Here is a 20,681-nt window from a genome sequence, read left to right as displayed (position 1 = left end):
ATGCTTTGCTGAAGTCAAGATATACTATATCTACAGCATTTCCTTGATCCACCCAATCAGTGATACCGTCATAGAAGGAAATTAAGTTAGTCTGACATGACTTATTAGTTACAAACCCATGCTGACTCTGTTTAATCACTTCATTCTTATCCAGGTATTGACATACATGTTGTTTAATAATTTGTTCAAAGATCTTTCCTGGTATAGAAGTCAGACTCACCGGCCTATAGTTGCCTGGGTCCACCTTCTTCCCCTTTTTGAAGATAGGAACAACATTTGCTCTTCTCCAGTCTTCTGGCACTTCTCCTGTTCTCCAAGAATTTTCAAAGATTATGGAGAGGGGTTCAAAAATTTCTTCTGCTATCTCCTTCAGTACTCTGGGGTGTAATTCATCTGGACCTGGAGACTTGAATTCATTTAGGTTAGCTAAGTGTTTCCTCACTATCTTTCTGTTTATAGATATCCTGGATTCTTCTATTCCCTTAATAGGACAGTGAATAACAGTTGATGTTGCATTTCCTTTCTGAGAGAAAACAGATGCAAAATAGGAATTTAAAAGTTCAGCCTTCTCAACATCCTGTCTTACCATTTCATCATTTTCATCCTGTAAAAATCCTATAGCATCTTTGACTTTTCTTTTACTTTTGACATATCCCCAAAATCCTTTATTATTGCTTTTGACATCTCTTGCAAGCCTCAGTTCATTTTCAGCTTTAGCTAATCTGATTTGTGCCCTGCAGGTTCTGCAGACAGCATTATATTCTTCTTTAGATATGCCTCCCTCTTTCCATTTTATAAACATTTTTTTCTTCCTTTTTAGCATGTGCTTAAGTTCTGTGTTCATCCATCCTGGTTTCCTTAAATGCTTCCTATTCTTCCCTCTTTTCGGAATTGTTAACAACTGTGCTTTGAGAATTTCATTTTTCAAGATTTCCCATCCTTCCTGGACATTTTTGTCTTTAAGGATATCCAGCCATTGGATCCCTCCAATTCTCTTTCTGAATCCCTTAAAATCTGCCTTTCTGAAATCTAACCTTGACGTCTGAGTCTTCACAGGTCTTCCACCTCTAGTAATCCAAAATTCTAAAATAGCATGGTCGCTACCTCCTAGGGTCCCAGCCACTTTTACCTCCTCAACCATTTCCTCCCTGTTTATAAGGATTAGATCCAAGGTAGCAGTTCCCCTTGTTTTCTCCCTTACCTTTTGGAAGATAAAGTTGTCAGAAAGAGAGGATAAGAATTTCCTTGACCTGTTAGTTTTGCCTGAGAGAGATTCCCAACAAATGTCTGGATAGTTGAAATCTCCCATGACAACTATGTCATATTTTTTGGAGAACTTGGCCATCTGATGCATAAAGAGTTCATCTATATCTTCGGCTTGCACAGGCGGCCTGTAGTAAATGCCTACAATGGTGTCCTTTCCATTGTTCTGTCCTTGTATTCTTACCCAAACAGTTTCCACAGAACTCCCAGTCTCTGAAGCTTCAATCTCTGTGCAGATATACGCGTTTCGAACATACAATGCGACACCCCCTCCTCGTTTATCAAGTCTATTTCTTGCAAATAAGTTGTATCCTTCTAGTCTTGTATTCCAATCATGTGTATTGTCCCACCAAGTTTCAGTGATTCCAATTACATCATATTTCTGTTCCTGTGTTAGTAGTTCCAATTCTCCTTGTTTGTTGCCCATGCTTTGTGCATTAGTATAGAAACATTTTAGTTTGTGATTGGTTTCTCTTTCTCCATTATTTTTATTAATTAGATTCTTTCGTCTTTGTTCTTCCTTTCCACTTCTAATAGCAGAGTTCTCAATAGCATTTGTCAGGTGTATGGCTTTTTCTGGTCTTTTGCTTCCCTTCCCATGTTGTTCTAGTGTAAAGCTCTCCTTACAAGTGTAGCAAGGCGACTTCCAAATACCTGCTTTCCAGTCTTCGTAAGGTGCACCCCATCTCTAGCAAGTAGTCCATCGTATAAGTAGTTCACTCCGTGATTCAGAAATCCAAATCGTTGCTGACGGCACCATCGACGTAGCCAGTTGTTCACCTGCAGAATCTTATTCCACCTCCTTGTTCCATGGCCATCCACTGGGAGGATGGAAGAGAAGACCACCTGCGCTCCCAGTTCTTTCACTTTCTTGCCTAAGTCTTCAAAGTCTCTGCAGATGATTTCCAGGTCGTTTCTTGCGGTGTCATTTGTCCCCACATGTAGTAGCAGGAATGGGTAGTCATCTGTAGGTCTGAAGAGTCCTGATATCCTGTCAGACACATCTTTAATTTTTGCACCTGGAAGACAGCACATTTCTCTTGTAGTTATATCCGGTCTGCAGATAGCGGCCTCTGTTCCTCTCAGCAGGGAATCCCCCATGACCACCACTCTCCGTTTCTTCTTCACAACATTTTTCTTTCTCCATCCAGGAGGACTCTGAGGGCGTACAAGGTTGCTGTTTGTTGGCAAAGTCTTATCCTGATGTATTTCTTCATCGTTTTCCTGCGTGAGAGCCTGGTACTGGTTCCTGAGCAGTATGGGTGCTGACTGCCTCCTGGTCCTCCTGCTTCTCTGGGTCACATGTCTCCATTCCTCTGTTTCTTCAGGTGCACTTCGAATTTCTTCTCTTTCTGTAACATGAAGAGATAATTCTGCTCTGTCCAAGAACTCTTCACCTTCCTTAATGATCTTCAACGTAGCTAACCTCTCTTCGAGATTTTGCAACTTTTCCTCCAACAGGGACACAAGCTTGCATTTGTGGCATGTGAAGTTTGGCTTTTCCACTGGTAAATCTGTGAACATGTAGCAAGAAATGCAGCTCACCAAATGGCTCCTGGCCTCTTCCATCTTGAGATTTCTTAAAAACGATGAAAGATGAGCCAAATTTCGCGCGCCTATCGGCGCGCGGTTTTTCCAATTTCCTCTTTTCAGCTGCAACGGCCAAAACCCAGTGATCGTTGAGCTCGCGGAGACTCTTCACTTATCCCAGAAGGCACTGGGAATATGCAAATGATCTCCTCAAGACTCTTCCCCTGGTTTTCCGATTTCCTCTTTTCAGCTGCAACGGCCAAAACCCAGTGATCGTTGAGCTCGCGGAGACTCTTCACTTATCCCAGAAGGCACTGGGAATATGCAAATGATCTCCTCAAGACTCTTCCCCTGGTTTTTGAACCTGTTTGTGAACAGGTTGTTCCCGGGGATGTGGGCGTATGATTCCCTGACCACAGGGGGAATTTATTTTTTCATTTATCAGTACAATATATACAGTGAAGGAAATAAGTATTTGAACCCTTGCTGATTTTGTAAGTTTTCCCACTGACAAAGACATGAACAGTCTATAATTTTAAGGGTAGATAAATTTTAAAATTGAGAGATAGAATATCAAAAATAAAATCCAGAAAATCACATTGTATAAATTGTATAAATTTATTTGCATTTTGCAGTGAGAAATAAGTATTCGATCCCCTACCAACCATTAAGAGTTCTGGCTCCTACAGACCAGTTAGACGCTGCTAATCAACTCATTACCTGCATTACAGACAGCTGTCTTACATAGTCACCTTTATAAAAGATTCCTGTCCACAGACTCAATCAGTCAGATTCTAACCCTTACAACATGGGCAAGACCAAAGAGCTTTCTAAGGATGTCAGGGACAAGATCATAGACCTGCACAAAGCTGGAATGGGCTACAAAACCATAAGACGCTGGGAGAGAAGGAGACAACTGCTGGTGCAATAGTAAGAAAATGCAAGAAATACAAACGGCTATGGGAGGTGGGGCACAGACAGCAGAGCAGGGGCATGATGGACGGCTATGGGAAGCGGAACACAGACGGCAGAGCAGGGGCATGATGGACGGCTATGAGAGGCGGGGCCCAGACGCTACAGAGACATGATTGATGGGGAGGCGGCTGCTTCAGGGGGACACACCATACCTATGGGACGCATTACAGGTATGAGGACCTATTTATAAAAGTTAATATTTTGGCGTTACTTAGTGCTGCTGAAGGTGGCTCCTTTAGTTAAAAAACACCCGGGGGGGGTGAAAGGTTCCCTTTAAGGCCAATGTATCTCCAGAAGCCTGGTAGCCCCCTGCACGCACCCCTGCATCTCACATTGCTCTAGCGGTTCCGGATACCAAGCTATCAAGACTGGCTCTCCAGAACCACTTAACTGACCCAAGTTTGGACTCTCTGTATCGGTCCAGCCCCAATGAACCCGTTGAGACGTCAGTCGTCCCGTTTGGACCTCCCGCAAGGAAGTTATGACCCATCCTAGATATTGGGAATTATTTCAGCTAGGGGATGAAGGGAGAAGAATCCAGTCCAACCCAGAGGGGCGGTGGCAAATATGGGAGGGGGCACGGTAAGGGTTAAAAGCTAGCCACACACTTTTAGGTCCGTCTTTGGCTACTTTCACACTAGTGTCGTGCGACGCACGTCGCAATGCGTCATTTTGGCGAAAAAACGCATCCTGCAAAGTTGCCCGCAGGATGCGTTTTTTCTCTATAGACTTACATTACCGACGCATTGCCACACGTCGCATCCATCGTCGTCGTGTTTTGGCGCACCGTCGGCACAAAAAAAGTTACACGTAACGCTTTTTTGTGTGTCCTCTCTGCCATTTTCTCCGCCCCCTCCTCCCCAGACATTACAATGGGGCAGCGGATGCGATGAAAAACTGCATCTGCTGCCCCCATTGTCCACAGCTTTCACAGCGTGCGACGGTACATCGCCCCGACGCAGGGCGACGGCCGTCGCACAACGCTAGTGTGAAAGTAGCCTTTGTTCTGCCATGGAAGCCATGTCACGTCACGTGGGGAGACGGGCCAGAAACTAGGAAGGTGCCTATGGACTATCGCTTTCATGAAGTCCACAAGGGATAAGACATGGTTACTTGATGCAAGCAGCTAACAACAACTGCTGGTGCAATAGTAAGAAAATGCAAGAAATACAAACGGCTAACGGCCATACCCTAATCTTCATCTGTACCTCTGGCTGTAATCTCTGTATATTACTCTGCATATATTTGTAGTATCCAGTGCACCTTTCAGCGATTAAAGTATCAGTTAATTTTGGGCTGCTTTTTATCCCGAAACTCGATTTCCCACGTCCGTGAATCCAGCGGGTACTTATATGCTACCTGGGGTTGGTTTCTGACCCTATGTAAGCTTGTTAACGGACCGGGCTTATATCTAATGAGGAACTGGTGGTAGCATACCGTTCTGGTGTTATTGGGGGATCCTGGCAGTGATGGATCGGAGGTTTATAAATATATTTCCGGCCTGGGACTGGTGATATATACCGCCCTCACTGCAGGGTGCCCCAATAACCAGTACTTGAAAGGGCAGCCTCTCCGGTGACTACTTATCCTAAGTGCAGTTCCCTGACTGACCTGAGGGTAAGAGAGGCACCAGAGAGCTGTGACTGTGTAAGCTCCATCACAGATTGGTGAGCGCGGGTGGATATCCGTATCCCCCGATCCTCTCGTGTGTGTGTTTTCCTTACACTGCCAATGACCCAAAGAACACCGTCCCCACTGTCAAGCATGGAGGTGGAATTGGAAACATTATGTTTTGGGGGTGTTTCTCTGTTAAGGGCACTGGACTACTTCAGCGCATCAATGGGAGAATAAAGTCATGTACCGGAAAATCCTGAGTGACAACCTCCTTCCCTCCGCCAGGATATTAAAACTGGGTCGTGGCTGAGTCTTGCAGCAAGTCAGTGACCGAAAACATACAGCCAAGGCAACAAAGGAGTGGCTCAAAAAGAAGCACATTAAGGTAATGGAGCGGCCTAGCCTGTCTCCAGACCTTAATCCCATAGAAAACTTATGGAGGGAGGTGAACCTCCGAGTTGCCAAGCGACAGCCTCAAAATCTTAATTATTTAGAGATCATCTTCAAAGAGGAGTGGAGCAAAATTCCTCCTGACATGTGCGCAAACCTCATCATCAACTACAAAACACGTCTGACTGTTGGGCCTGCCAACAAGGGTTTTACCACCAAGTGTTAAGTCTTGTTTGTCAGAGGGATCAAATACTTATTTCTCACTGCAAAGTGCAGATAAATTTATAGAATTTATACAATGTGATTTTCTGGATTTTATTTTTGATATTCTAGCTCTCAATGTTAAAATTAACCTACCCTTAAAATGATAGACTGTTCATGTCTTTGTCAGTGGGCAAACTCACAAAATCAGCAAGGGATCAAATACTTATTTCCCCCACTGTATATAAACGAATGGTGGAATTCAAAACAGCAACTTGTCGTACAGAAAACAAGCCTTCATATGGCAATGTTGACGGGAAAATAAAAAAAGTTATGGCTCTTGGAAGAAGGGGAGGAAAAAAGTAAAAAATATCCTCTGCCTTACGGCGATAAAAAATAGAATCTGTTGAAAGTTGCCATGTAATTTTTATTCTGTTGGTCCTTAATTTTCCTATTTATTATGATTACACTTTACCAGGAAAAGTTTTTTACTTTTTCCAGTTATTTCCCTGTTTCTATTACAGTGACATTTCTAGCAGATGACGTCTTACCTGTACGTGTTCCCATTTTTTACTGGACTGAGGGTCACATCTCCACACTCCGAATACTAAGGAGGAAATGGCAGAATACATTTATATGAGGGAATCACTGAATATGTGTATAGCACAAGCAATCAGACGACCGCAGTTTTAAGTCCCCTAAAAAGTGACAAAAAAAGTTTTTAAAAATATGAAAAAAAAAACAAAACCTAAAAAACAAAATCATCCCATGTTAGGCGCAGGGATTCTCCCTCTGCATTGGATGGATCCCAAGCCTTGTCTTCCCCTGCGTTCCCCCATTCAGTCTCAACCACAGCGAATGCTGCTCAGCAAAGACGTCGGTCTCAGCGTCTCGCTGCTTCCTCTCCAGGTTCAGCTATAGTAACTGGAAATAGTCAGTGGCGAACAGTCACTCCTGAGATTAAGCGCAGGATTCGCCCTACTGAGGATGCTCGTGAGGTGGTGACCTCCCATTGGTGGTCGGTCATCAGCCGCTCAGGTCCTGCGGCGAGTCCAGATTGGCCAGCGAGTAGGGTCCTTTCTAACTGGCCTAGTCTATAAAAGGATCTCTGAGGCGCCCGTCGGCGTGCTATGATCTCTTTCACATGGTGTTTGTGTGCATGTGGTACTCGTTACCACCCTGTGTGCATGTGTTAGGGCCGGCTTCGTACCCAGCTTATTCCAGCTCCTCCAGACAGGAGTTGTATGCATGCATACCTCACAACTTTTGAAGAAGGGAAAGAGGGACAAAGGCTGCGGCGCGCAGCGTGCCATGGCAAATTTTTGGCCACAGCCCTGACCACACCCATTTCACAACTAGTCACACCCATGTCCACGCCCCAATCACACTCATTTAGCACTGCTGATCACACTGACTGGTACTGAGGGCACAGTGGCTGGCATTATGGGCACAGTGGCTGGTACTGTGTGCACACTGACTGGTACTGAGGAAAAGAAAACAGAAAGAGAGAAAAAAGAAAACTTAGAGAGAGAAAGAAAGAAAGGAGAGAGAGAGAAAGGAAGAACAGAGAGAAAGAAAGAGGAGAAAGAAAGTACAGAGAGAGAGAAGGAAAGGGGAAAGAAAGAACAGAGAAAGAAAGCAGAGAGAGAGAAAGAAATAGGGGAAAGAAAAAACAGAAGAAGAAAGAACAGAGTGAAAGAACAGAGAGAAAGAAAGAACAGAGAGAGAAAGAAAGAAGGGAAAGAAAGAACTGTTGTGAGTTCATTTTTCCCTTCACCATTGAGGTCTGATGAACTCCCTCCTCTAGTGAAGGAAGGTAGTGAGACTGATTGCCAAACACCTGGGCAGTTAGATGATGACTGGGTGGCTGGAATTAAGGACTGGATATAAGGCTGCCGACGCCCTTCTGCCTTGCTGGTGATCCTGCTGGATTCTTGGAGACCAGTCTGATTCCTGCATCTCAAAGCTAAGTTTTTCTGCTCTGCTTTGTACTCTTCAGTTTGGTTTTTGTTTTGCCTTGTTTTTTGGGAGTTCTGCCATACCCAGCAGGGGGTGAGCTGAATTTCATTTTTGTCTCTGATCTGTTGATATTTTGCTCTGTCTTCAGAATATACCTGAGTGCTGATATAGTCTTTTGAAGCCTAGTGACTTCAGGGCCTGTTTTTCCTATCAGTCGGTTGGCTCATTTTGATAGGGTTTTTGCGGATGGCAGACAGCAGCTTTCCTATCCTGTCCTATGTAGTTAGCTTGGGCCCCATCATTTGCTCAACCTATCTTTCTATCTGTGTTAGTGTTTTCATCTTGCTTCACCGTCATTATATGTTGGGGGCTGCCTATTGCTTTGGGGTCTGCTCTGGGGCAGTTTAGTTTTTCCCCTTTCTGTCTTTAGGCTATATAGTTCTCCGGCTGTGATCGAGGGGTCTAGGACACCGTAGGAACCCCCCACGGCTACTGCTAGTTGTTGTGGATAGGTTCAGGGATCTGCAATCCGATAGCTGCCAACCTCTCTGATTTTTCTGGACTTAGCTGGTATTTTGTTTTTTCCTCCTTCGGTGACTCATCATAACAGAATCACCAGCCATACCGCAGATCCTAGGGTACTCAATAGCAGGAGAGAATTGTAAAAAAAAAAAAAAAAAAGTGTCAGAATTTTTTTTTTTGTGTGCATATTTTTTCCTCTATATCTCTAAGGCCGTAGGGGGAATTTTTCTCTCAATGGAGATGAAGCAATTGTCTGATCGTGTGGAGCAGCTCGCTGCTGAAGTGCGGGGAATTTCCGCCTATCTTGCTCATTCACATGCTGCTGAACCAAAGATTCCTACTCCTGATGTATTTTTGGGGGATCGGTCTAAATTCTTGAATTTCAAGAATAATTGTAAATTATTTTTTGCCTTGAAGCCTAACTCGTTGGGGAACTCCGCGCAGCAGGTTAAAATTGTCATGTCTTTGCTGCGTGGCGATCCCCAGGATTGGGCGTTTTCTTTGAAACCTGATGATCCTATTCTGAATAATGTGAATGCATTTTTTCAAGCCTTGGGGTTGTTGTATGATGAACCTAATGCTATTGATCAGGCTGAAAAGACCCTGTTGGCATTAAGCCAGGGTCGGGATTCGGCAGAGTTGTACTGTCAAAAATTCCGAAAGTGGGCGGTCCTTACTACCTGGAATGATAATGCCTTGGCTGCTCTCTTTCGGAAGGGTTTGTCAGAAACTGTAAAAGATACTATGGTGGGATTTCCTGTTCCCTCTGGTCTTGACGATTCTATGTCATTAGCCATTCAGGTTGATCGGCGTTTACGTGAACGCAAAACTACACGAGAGGTGTTGCCACCTGTTGAACAAGTGTCTGAACCTATGCAATGTGATAGAGTTTTGTCTAGGGCGCAACGTCAGGAGTTCAGAAGGCGTAATAAGCTGTGTTTTTTTTGTGGAGATGCCTCGCATATTATTTCTGTCTGCCCTAAACGAGAGAAACGTTGTGCACACACGTTTTCTGTGGGTGGTGTTCAACCCAAGTTTCTTCTGGCAATTACTCTGATCTGCTCCCTGTCCACATTTTCCGCCAAGGCTTTTGTGGATTCAGGAGCAGCTCTGAACCTGATGGACTTGGATTTTGCTAAACGTTGTGGATTTCCTATGACACCTCTGCGGACGCCTATCCCTTTGAGGGGTATTGATGCTACTCCTTTGGCGAAGAATAAACCTCAGTTTTGGACCCAGGTGGTAATGCGGGTCGCCCCAGACCATCAAGAAAATTGCAGATTTTTGGTGTTGCATAATTTGCATGATACCATTGTTCTGGGGTTTCCCTGGTTGCAAATCCATAATCCAGTTCTGGATTGGAAATCTGTGTCTGTGGTGAGTTGGGGTTGTCGGTGTGCCCTTAGTGATGCTCCTGTTTTCTCCACCTCTCCCCAGTCGCATGATGTTCCTATTTGGCTGACTTTTATGATGTATTTAGTGAGAATGAGTCTGCGTCTCTGCCTCCTCATAGGAGTTATGACTGTGCTATTGAGCTGAACCCGGGGTGTAAATTCCCCAAGGGTCGGCTTTTCTATTTATCTGTACCCGAGCACGAGGCTATGCGATCCTATATTAAGGAGGCATTGGAGAAGGGTCATATTAGACCATCCTCTTCACCCTTAGGTGCTGTTTTTTTTTGTGGCTAAAAAGGATGGTTCATTAAGACCTTGTATTGACTATTGTTCCCTCAACAAAATTACTGTTAAATATCAGTATCCGTTACCCCTGATTTCTGATCTATTCTCCAGAGTTAAAGGTGCTTGCTGGTTTACCAAGCTTGACCTTAGAGGGGCGTATAATCTTATTCGCATTAAGCATGGGGATGAATGGAAGACGGCGTTTAATACTCCGGAGGGACATTTTGAGTACCTGGTGATGCCTTTTGGGCTCACTAATGCCCCTTCTGTCTTCCAGTGCTTCATGAACAATATATTCCGAGACTTTGTGGATACATTTTTGATTATCTATCTGGATGATATTTTGATCTTCAACCAAGAATTGGGATTCTCATGTGGAACATGTTCGGACTGTGTTCCGGATTTTGAGAGAGAATTCCCTGTATGTCAAGGGATCGAAATGCCTTTTTGGGGTACAGAGGATTTCATTTTTGGGATTTATTTTGTCTCCGTCAACTATTGAAATGGACCCGGCCAAGGTACAGGCCATTTATGATTGGGTTCAGCCCACTTCTTTGAAGGCCCTCCAGAAGTTTTTGGGTTTTGCTAATTTTTATCGGAAATTTATAGCTAATTTTTCTGGTATTGCCAAGCCATTGATGGATTTGACTAGGAAGGGTGCTGATGTGCTGAATTGGTCTCCGGAGGCTGTTTCTTCCTTTCAGGAGCTGAAGCGAAGATTCACTTCTGCTCCGGTTTTGCGGCAACCTGATGTCTCACTCCCGTTTCAGGTGGAGGTGGACGCTTCTGAGATTGGTGCAGGAGCGGTGTTGTCCCAAAAAGATCCTGTGACATCTAAAATGAATCCTTGTGCTTTCTTTTCCCGAAAGTTCTCCCCATCCGAACGTAACTATGATGTGGGGAATCGGGAACTGTTGGCCATTAAATGGGCATTTGAGGAGTGGAGACATTGGTTGGAGGGAGCCAAACACCAAGTCGTGGTCCTTACTGACCACAAGAATTTGATTTACCTGGAGTCGGCCAAGCGCTTGAATCCTAGACAGGCTAGGTGGGCCTTGTTTTTCACACGTTTTGATTTTGTGGTCTCTTTTCTTCCGGGCACTAAGAATGTCAAGGCAGACGCCCTCTCTAGGAGTTTCCTTGCTGATTCTCCTGTTGTGACTAAGCCTGCTACCATCTTAGGTGAGGGGGTAGTTCTTTCTGCCATCTCGCCCTATTTGAGACGTGCTCTGGAACAGTTTCAGGAGGACAAACCTGAGCCTTGTCCCAGTGGAAAGTTGTATGTTCCTGACCAGTGGAGGAAAAGAGTGATGTCTGAAGTTCATTGCTCTGCATTGGCTGGTCATCCAGGTATTTTTGGTACTAGAGATCTGGTGAGTCGATCTTTTTGGTGGCCCTCCTTGTCTCGTGATGTCAGGAATTTTGTGCAGTCCTGTGGGACTTGCTCCCGGTCTAAACCTTGTTCTCGCTCTAGTGGCTTGTTGATGCCTTTGCCGGTGCCCAGGAGGCCATGGACCCATATTTCAATGGATTTTATCTCTGATATGCCTGTCTCTCAGAGAATGACGGTTATTTGGGTGATTTGTGATAGATTCTCTAAGATGGTCCATCTTGTACCACTCCCTAAGTTGCCATCTTCCTCTGAGTTGGTGCCCTTGTTTTTGCAACAGGTGGTTCGCTTGCACGGGATTCCTGAGAACATTGTATCTGACAGAGGAGTTCAGTTTGTGTCTAAATTTTGGAGGACTTTCTGTTCCAAGCTGGGAATTCAGTTGTCCTTCTCCTCTGCGTTTCACCCTCAGACCAATGGGCAGACAGAGAGAACAAACCAGACTTTGGAGTCGTATTTGAGATGTTTTATTTCTGCCGATCAGGATGATTGGGTTTCATTTTTGCCCTTGGCCGAATTTGCTTTAAATAATAGAGCTAGTTCTGCCACTTTGATGTCACCTTTTTTTTGTAACTTTGGTTTTCACCCTCGATTTTCTTCAGGGCAGGTGGAGCCTTCTGCCTGCCCAGGTGTTGACACTGTGGTGGAGAGAATGCACCAGATCTGGGACCAAGTAGTGGATAAGTTGTCTCTCTCCCAGGAAAAGGCCCAGCTATTTTCCAACTGGCGTAGGACCATTTGGTCCCCAGTTTAAGGTGGGTGATATGGTTTGGTTGTCATCAAAAAATATCGCTATGAAGGTGGCTTCTCCTAAGTTTAAGCCTAGATTTATTGGACCTTACAAGATTTTGGAGATTATTAATCCGGTCTCTTTTCGGTTGGCTCTTCCTGTCACATTTAAAATTCATAATGTGTTTCATAAGTCCTTGTTGAAGAGGTTTGTTGAACCAGTAGTTCCTGTGGTGGCACCTCCTGACCCTATATTGGTTGAAGGTAACATGGAATATGAGGTAGAGAAGATACTGGATTCCCGTCTGGCTAGACGGAGACTCCAGTATTTGGTTAAGTGGAAGGGTTATGGTCAGGAGGATAATTCCTGGGTCTCTGCCTCTGATATTCATGCCGAAAGATTGGTGCGTGCCTTTCATCGGGCTCACCCGGATCGCCCTGGTGGCATGGATGAGGGTTCGGTGACCCCTCCTCAAGGGGGAGGTACTGTTGTGAGTTCATTTTTCCCTTCACCATTGAGGTCTGATGAACTCCCTCCTCTAGTGAAGGAAGGTAGTGAGACTGATTGCCAAACACCTGGGCAGCTAGATGATGACTGGGTGGCTGGAATTGAGGACTGGATATAAGGCTGCCGACGCCCTTCTTCCTTGCTGGTGATTTTCCTGCTGGATTCTTGGAGACCAGTCTGATTCCTGCATCTCAAAGCTAAGTTTTTCTGCTCTGCTTTGTACTCTTCAGTTTTGTTTTTGTTTTGCCTTGTTTTTTGGGAGTTCTGCCATCCCCGGCCGGGGGTGAGCTGAATTTCATTTTTGTCTCTGATCTGTTGATATTTTGCTCTGTCTTCAGAATATACCTGAGTGCTGATATAGTCTTTTGAAGCCTAGCGACTTCAGGGCCTGTTTTTCCTATCAGTCGGTTGGCTCATTTTGATAGGGTTTTTGCGGATGGCAGACAGCAGCTTTCCTATCCTGTCCTATGTAGTTAGCTTGGGCCCCATCATTTGCTCAACCTATCTTTCTATCTGTGTTAGTGTTTTCATCTTGCTTCACCGTCATTATATGTTGGGGGTTGCCTATTGCTTTGGGGTCTGCTCTGGGGCAGTTTAGTTTTTCCCCTTTCTGTCTTTAGGCTATGTAGTTCTCCGGCTGTGATCGAGGGGTCTAGGGCACCGAAGGAAACCCCTACGGCTACTGCTAGTTGTTGTGGATAGGTTCAGGGGTCTGCAATCCGATAGCTGCCAACCTCTCTGGTTTTTCTGGACTTGGCTGGTATTTTGTTTTTTCCTCCTTCGGTGACTCATCATAACAAGAACAGAGCGAAAGAAAGAACAGAGAGAGAAAGAAAGGGGAAAGAGAGAACAGAGAAAGTGGGGAAAGAAAGAACGTAGAGAGAAAGAAAGAACAGAGAGAGAAAGAGGGGAACGAAAGAAAGAAAGAACAGAGGGAGAAAGAAAGAGGGAAAAGAAAGAAACAACAGAGAGAGAAAGAAAGGGGGGAAGAACAGAGTAAGAAAGAACAGAGAGAGAAAGAACGAACAGAGAGAAAGAAAGAACAAAAAGAAAGGAAGAACAGAAAGAGAGAAAGAAAGAGGGGAAAGAAAGAATAGAGAGAGAAAGAAAGAAAGAACAGAGAGAAAGAAAGAGGGGAAAGAGAACAGAGAGAGAAAGAAAGAACAGAGAGAAAGAAAGAACAGAGAGAAAGAAAGAGGGGAAAGAAAGAACAGAGAGAAAAAGAACAGAGAAAGAAAGAAAACAGAGAGAGAAAGAAAGAGGGGAAAGAAAGAACAGAGAGCAAAAGAAAGAACAGAGCGAGAAAGACAACAGAGAGAGAAAGAAAGGGGAAAGAAAGAACAGATAGAGAAAGAAAGAGGGAAAAGAAAAAAACAGCGAGAAAGAAAGAGGGGAAAGAAAAGAACAGGGAAAGAAAGAGGGGACAGAAAAAAGGAACAGAGAAAGAAAGAACTAGGGGAAAGAAAGAACAGAGAGAGAAAAAGAGGAGAAAGAAAGAAAACAGAGAAAAAGAAAGAACAGAGAGAGAGAGAGAAAGAGGGGAGAGAAAGAACAGACAGAGAGAGAAAGAAAAAATAAAGATTAGAGAGAGAACAAAATAACAGGGAGAGGGAAAGAAAGAACAGAGAAAGAAAGATTCTATAAAGATACTATAGCAGCCTGGCTCCCATTGTAGTGCCCACCTGAGCCTCCCAGTGCAGAACATATCATGATCCACTCACATGACCCGCATCACTTATTCCAAGATGATCCCGTTGTCTGCACTGTCAGAGGAGGACACGGTGATGGATCTGAAGCATTCACTGAAGTGCCTCCATGGTTCCATCACGTGCTCCTCGGGGCTCCATGTACTCCTGTATCTGTGGGAAAAGTAAGCTCCCGGCCGGGACATCAGGGCAGACTCTCAAAATCGGGACTGTCCCGCTGGATCTGGGACAGTTGGAAGGTATGAATGCTCCCCACCATACACCTTGTACACGCACGGATCTGCACACCTCATACACACACGGTTCCGCTCCGTACACCTCGCACACACACGGATCCACTCAGTACACACATGGCTCCACTCCGTAAACCTCGTACACACATGGCTCTTCCCCGCTCCGTACACACACGACTCAGCTCTGTACACTTCGTACACACAGGGCTCCGTTTCGTAAACCCCGTACACATGCGGCTTTGCTCCATATACCCAAAATACGCACATGGCTCCATATACTTCATACACACAGGGCTCCGCTCCGTACATCAAGTACAGTTGTGGCCAAAAGTATTGACACCCCTGCAATTCTGTCAGATAATACTCAGTTTCTTCCTGAAAATGATTGCAAACACAAATTTTTTGGTATTATTATCTTCATTTAATTTGTCTTAAATGAAAAAACACAAAAAGAATTGTCCTAAAGCCAAATTGGATATAATTCCACACCAAACATAACAAAGAGGGTGGACAAAAGTATTGGCACTGTTCGAAAAATCATGTGATGCTTCTCTAATTTGTGTAATTAACAGCACCTATAACTTACTTGTGGCACCTAACAGGTGTTGGCAATAACTAAATCACACTTGCAGCCAGTTGACATGGATTAAAGTTGACTCAACCTCTGTCCTGTGTCCTTGTGTGCACCACATTGAGCATGGAGAAAAGAAAGAAGACCAAAGAACTGTCTGAGGACTTGAGAAACCAAATTGTGAGGAAGCATGAGCAATCTCAAGGCTACAAGTCCATCTCCAAAGACCTGAATGTTCCTGTGTCTACCGTGCGCAGTGTCATCAAGAAGTGTAAAGCCCATGGCACTGTGGCTAACCTCCCTAGATGTGGGCGGAAAAGAAAAATTGACGAGATTTCAACGCAAGATTGTGCGGATGTTGGATAAAGAACCTCGACTAACATCCAAACAAGTTCAAGCTGCCCTGCAGTCCGAGGGTACAACAGTGTCAACCCGTACTATCCGTCAGCGTCTGAATGAAAAGGGACTGTATGGTAGGAGACCCAGGAAGACCCCACTTCTTACCCCGAGACATAAAAAAGCCAGGCTGGAGTTTGCAAAAACTTACCTGAAAAAGCCTAAAACGTTTTGGAAGAATGTTCTCTGGTCAGATGAGACAAAAGTAGAGCTTTTTGGGCAAAGGCATCAACATAGAGTTTACAGGAGAAAAAAAGAGGCATTCAAAGAAAAAAACACGGTCCCTACAGTCAAACATGGCGGAGGTTCCCTGATGTTTTGGGGTTGCTTTGCTGCCTCTGGCACTGGACTGCTTGACCGTGTGCATGGCATTATGAAGTCTGAAGACTACCAACAAATTTTGCAGCATAATGTAGGGTCCAGTGTGAGAAAGCTTGGTCTCCCTCAGAGGTCATGGGTCTTCTAGCAGGATAATGACCCAAAATACTCTTCAAAAAGCACTAGAAAATGGTTTGAGTGAAAGCACTGGAGACTTCTAAGGTGGCCAGCAATGAGTCCAGACCTGAATCCCATAGAACACCTGTGGAGAGATCTAATAATGGCAGTTTGGAGAAGGCCCCCTTCTAATATCAGGGACCTGGAGCAGTTTGCCAAAGAAGAATGGTCTAAAATTCCAGCATTGTAAGAAACTCATTGATGGTTACCGGAAGCGGTTGGTCGCAGTTATTTTGGCTAAAGGTTGTGCAACCAAGTATTAGGCTGAGGGTGCCAATACTTTTGTCCGGCCCATTTTTGGAGTTTTGTGTGAAATGATCAATGTTTTGCTTTTTGCTTCATTCTCTTTTGTGTTTTTTTTCATTTAAGACAAATTAAAAGAAGATAATAATACCAAAGAATTTGTGATTGCAATAATTTTCAGGAAGAAACTGAGTATTGTCTGACAGAATTGCAGGGGTGTCAATACTTTTGGCCACAACTTTACACACACGGCTCTGCTCCGCACACCCCATACACACGTGGCTCCGCTCAATACACCTCGTACACACACGGCTCCACTCTTTATACCTCGTACACACGTGGCTCCACTACGTACACCTCCTACACACACAGCTCCACTCCGTACACCTCGTACACACAGCTCTGCTACATCCACCCTGTAAACCCCTCCTGACGCCACACATAAACTTCCCCACATCCAGCACCATGACAACTAGCACAGCAGAGTCCTGCATACACTGAGGCTCCTGATCATGTGACTCCTGACTCCTCCCCTCCTGTGACCTCATCACAGGTCCTGTGTGCACAGAAAAGCCTAGCGACGTCATTGCTGGGATTTATTAGCAGTGAGGGTCTGTGGTGGGTCTCTCTGGGAGGGCGAGGAATGGATGGAGTCGGTGCATGGGGTGGTTTATCAGTGCAGTGCGGGAAAAGTAAACTCCCGGTCGGGACAGCGGGGCAGGCTGTCAAAATCGGGACTGTCCTGCTGGATCCAGGACAGTTGGGAGGCTTGTGCATGCATGCTACTACCGGCACTGCTAGTGTTCTCTGAGTCAGGCAGTGTAGGGTGGGAACTCCCGCATGAGCTTAGCACCTGCATCGGGCGGCAGAGCCGCATGTGCTGACTTGCACAAACCGTGTGACAGGGCAGGCTCAATCACCAGCGTAGTGGGGGGTGAGTTATAGGGACCCCAACTAGTGTCATCCCTGCTGTACACCTGTGACATATAACAGGGTACAGCACTATTAGTTCTGTTTCTTATCTGCCACTCTGTGGAGAAACCGAGCGCACATATTAGACTGCTGTTCACACAGTGTGATGGTTAACACTGTGTGTCTAAGTAGCCATTTCTTTACCTTCCGTCCACCATTTTTCACTAGCTGCAGTTTTCCATCTTTGCACGTTGGACCCCGGGTTACAAACATACTATCATTATTACATTTTATTTAGTGCGTTCTGCAAACCCCAACACCCCCTTTACCCCATTAAAAATAAAAATTAAAAAAATACACATTTGGTATCTAATAACACCACAAAAAGAGCAACAAAGCTCACAGAGTATAATCCTAAAATGATTTATATTAAAGTTAAATGTAACACAACAACAACAACAACAACAGATTAAAAAACAGAACTTCACGCCTCCTGATGAAGTTCTGGCGAAACGTGCGTTGGGGCAATGGTGAACATTGTAAGATGGCCACCGGACAAGTCTTTAAGGGGAGATATGTGTCATCACGGTTGTTAGCTGCGGTGATGTGAGTTCGGAAGTATGCTCCAGCACATATAGAGAGTGATTTGGCCATTCCAGGGCCGGGTTTTACGAGCGGTCATAAGAGATGGGTGCGAATGACCGCTCACATATCCCAACCCCAGGGGCATGGTTAGGCTGATAAAATGGTAGGCCAGTTGCCTCACACAGTGTCTGTGGCTGGAGGTGTGGAGACCTCCCGTGTGTGTGTTGCTGAAGACACTGACCTGAGCAGGCAGACCCGCATTACTATATGGACTGGTTACTTTTTCTGTTTGCTACTTTGTGCCGGAAAAGGCTGTTCATTCGTTTTTTCCTGTCCAGAGCAGTTTATGCAGTTTTAATAAACGTTCTTGGACATTTCATCAATACTGCTTCCTGTGCCTACCTCAACCGCCACCGAGTGAGTATGGACCCCTACAATTGGTGTTAGAAGCACGGGCACGAATCCCAAGAGACAGTGTGACTGCCGATACCGCATGTCCTGGATTAAATCTGTGGCAAGCCAGCAAGCATTGCGAGACAAAATGGAGGACCTGCTGAAACACTTGGTTCAGTCACAGCAACAGCAGTAAGAAACCAACAGGCTGTTGTTACAGCAGAGCCAGCAAGAGCAACAGCAGCAGATGCAGCTTCTGGCAACCGCCATCCAAGGCAACACGAGCGCCCCCAACTGTTGTGAGTTCATTTTCCCCTTCATTACTGAGGCCCGAGGAACTCCCTCTTCTGGTAAAGAAAGGTAGTGAGCCTGATTGTCAAACACCTGAGGCTGATGATGATGACTGACTGAGTGGAGTTACGGACTGGATATAAGGCTGCCGACGCCCTTCTGCCCTGCGGGTGATTTCTCTGTGGGATCCTTGGAGACCAGTCTGAATTCCTGCTCCTCCAAAGCTAAGTTTGCTGCTCGGCCTTTTGCGCTTTGACTTTGTTTTTGCTTTGTTTTTCTGGATTTCTGCCATTCCCTGCTGGGGTGTGCTGAATTCTTTTAGCTGTCTTCTGAAAATACCTGAGTGCTGATTCAGTTTTTGAAGCCTAGCTGCTTCAGGGCCTTTTTCATATCAGCTGGTTGGCTTATGTTTTTGATAGGGTTTTGGCAGATTGCAGACAGCAGCCTTCCTGTCCTTTCCTATCTAGGTAGTTTTGGGGCCCCGTCTTTGCTCAGTCTATCTTTCTGTCTGTGTTACTATTTTCATCTTGCTTCACCGTCATTATATGTTGGGGGCTGCCTATTGCTTTGGGGTCTGCTCTGGGGCAGTTTAGATTTCCCCTTTCTTTCTTTAGGCCTATGTATTTCTCCGGCTGTGATCGAGGGGTCTAGGGCATTGTAGGAATCCCCCACGGCTACTGCTAGTTGTGTTTTTAGGTTCAGGGGTCTGCAATCTGATAGTTGCCAACTTCTCTGGTTTTCTGGACTTAGCTTGTATTTCTGCTTTTGCCTCCTACGGTGACTCATTCATAACACCCAACCCCAGGTCCAGCTGATGACGCTCACGTCCGGAAGACGGAAAGAAGAGCGTTGGAAAAGATGAACCTGGGGGATGACGTTGAGGCGTTCCTGACTGTTTTCAAGAGGGTGGCGGAACAGAAGAAATTGCCTCCGGAGCAGTGGGCCGAGATTCTGGCGCATATTTAACAGGTGAGCCGCGAAAGGCCTATTATGACCTGGCATTGCAGGATGCTAAAGAGTATGCCAAGTTGAAAGCTGAGATCTTGGCACACTTAGGAGTGACTTTGACTGTCAGGGCGCAGTGGGTGCACATTTAGGCATATCGCAGTGACAAACCTCCCCGGTCCCAAATGTTCGATCTCCTACACCTGGTCCAAAAATGGTTGCAACCTGAATCCTCCTCCCCGACACAGATGGTGGAGAGGGTTGTTATGGACAGGCTGATACACTCCCTGCCGAGGCCGGTGCAATCCTGGATTGTCCAAGGAGATCCCCGTAATGCCGATGACCTGGTGAACTCGGTGGTGAGGTACCAGGCGGTCGAGAGGTCCTTGGTGAAGCAAGGGGGTGGGGCATATCCATACTGGGATTCCCAAAGCAGGGCTGACACCCAAAAGAGGAGAGCTAGAGCCACACCTGGGCAGCCAAGAGCACCGGAGTTAGTGCCCAAGGTCCCTCCCCATAACATACAGTGTTGAAGATGTCATAATCCTGGTCACATAGCCGCCCGTTGTCCCATGACAACCGAGCTAATGGACTGCAGCACAGGACGGCACTACTCGTATTTTGCCTATCCAGCCTGCAGTGCTGTTCCCCAAGCATTAGAGGGGCCACAGGCATGCCACATGACAGTTTGGAACTGCCCAACTCAGGGACCTAACATTTGACAATGTAACTGTGTTAAATGGTGTGCCTCAGGAGCCGGGGGCTGATAGTCTTTTCACTCATTTTGCTGTAACTGGAGATCTGCTTTATAGGGTAACCAAGCCAAAAGGTGAGGTAATAGAGCAGCTGTTGGTACCAAGGCCTTATAGACGCAAGGTGCTAGACTTGGCTCATTCCCATGTACTGGGTGGTCATCTGGGGGCAGATAAGACCTGGAGCGTATTCTGCAGTGATTCTACTGGCCTGGGTCTTACAGAGAAATTATGAACTATTGTCTTCCCTGTCCAACATGCCAGCTGACCTCTCCAGTAGCCCACTTTCGCAGTCCTCTGGTACCATTGCCCTTCATCGAGGTGCCATTCAAGCAAATAGCGATGGACCTGGTGGGACCCCGGGTAAAATCCGCAAGAGGACATCAATATATATTGGTG

The 20,681-nt window shown here is 45.6% G+C and overlaps 1 protein-coding gene across 1 annotated transcript in view; it reads right to left on the bottom strand.

Moving 5' to 3' along the window:
- LOC141050731 (uncharacterized) overlaps nt 1-20,681 on the bottom strand; it is a 107,675-nt gene that overhangs the window by 55,331 nt on the left and 31,663 nt on the right. The window contains exon 3 of the mRNA XM_073547341.1: nt 6,525-6,580. Coding sequence (XP_073403442.1) covers nt 6,525-6,580 — 56 coding nt within the window. The remainder of the gene's footprint in view (nt 1-6,524; nt 6,581-20,681) is intronic.

The sequence above is a fragment of the Dendrobates tinctorius genome, unplaced genomic scaffold, assembly GCF_039654945.1.
Source record: "Dendrobates tinctorius isolate UK_male_01 unplaced genomic scaffold, ASM3965494v1 ptg000152l, whole genome shotgun sequence".
Classification (NCBI taxonomy): domain Eukaryota; kingdom Metazoa; phylum Chordata; class Amphibia; order Anura; family Dendrobatidae; genus Dendrobates; species Dendrobates tinctorius.
This window is presented reverse-complemented; position numbering and strand designations above follow the sequence as displayed.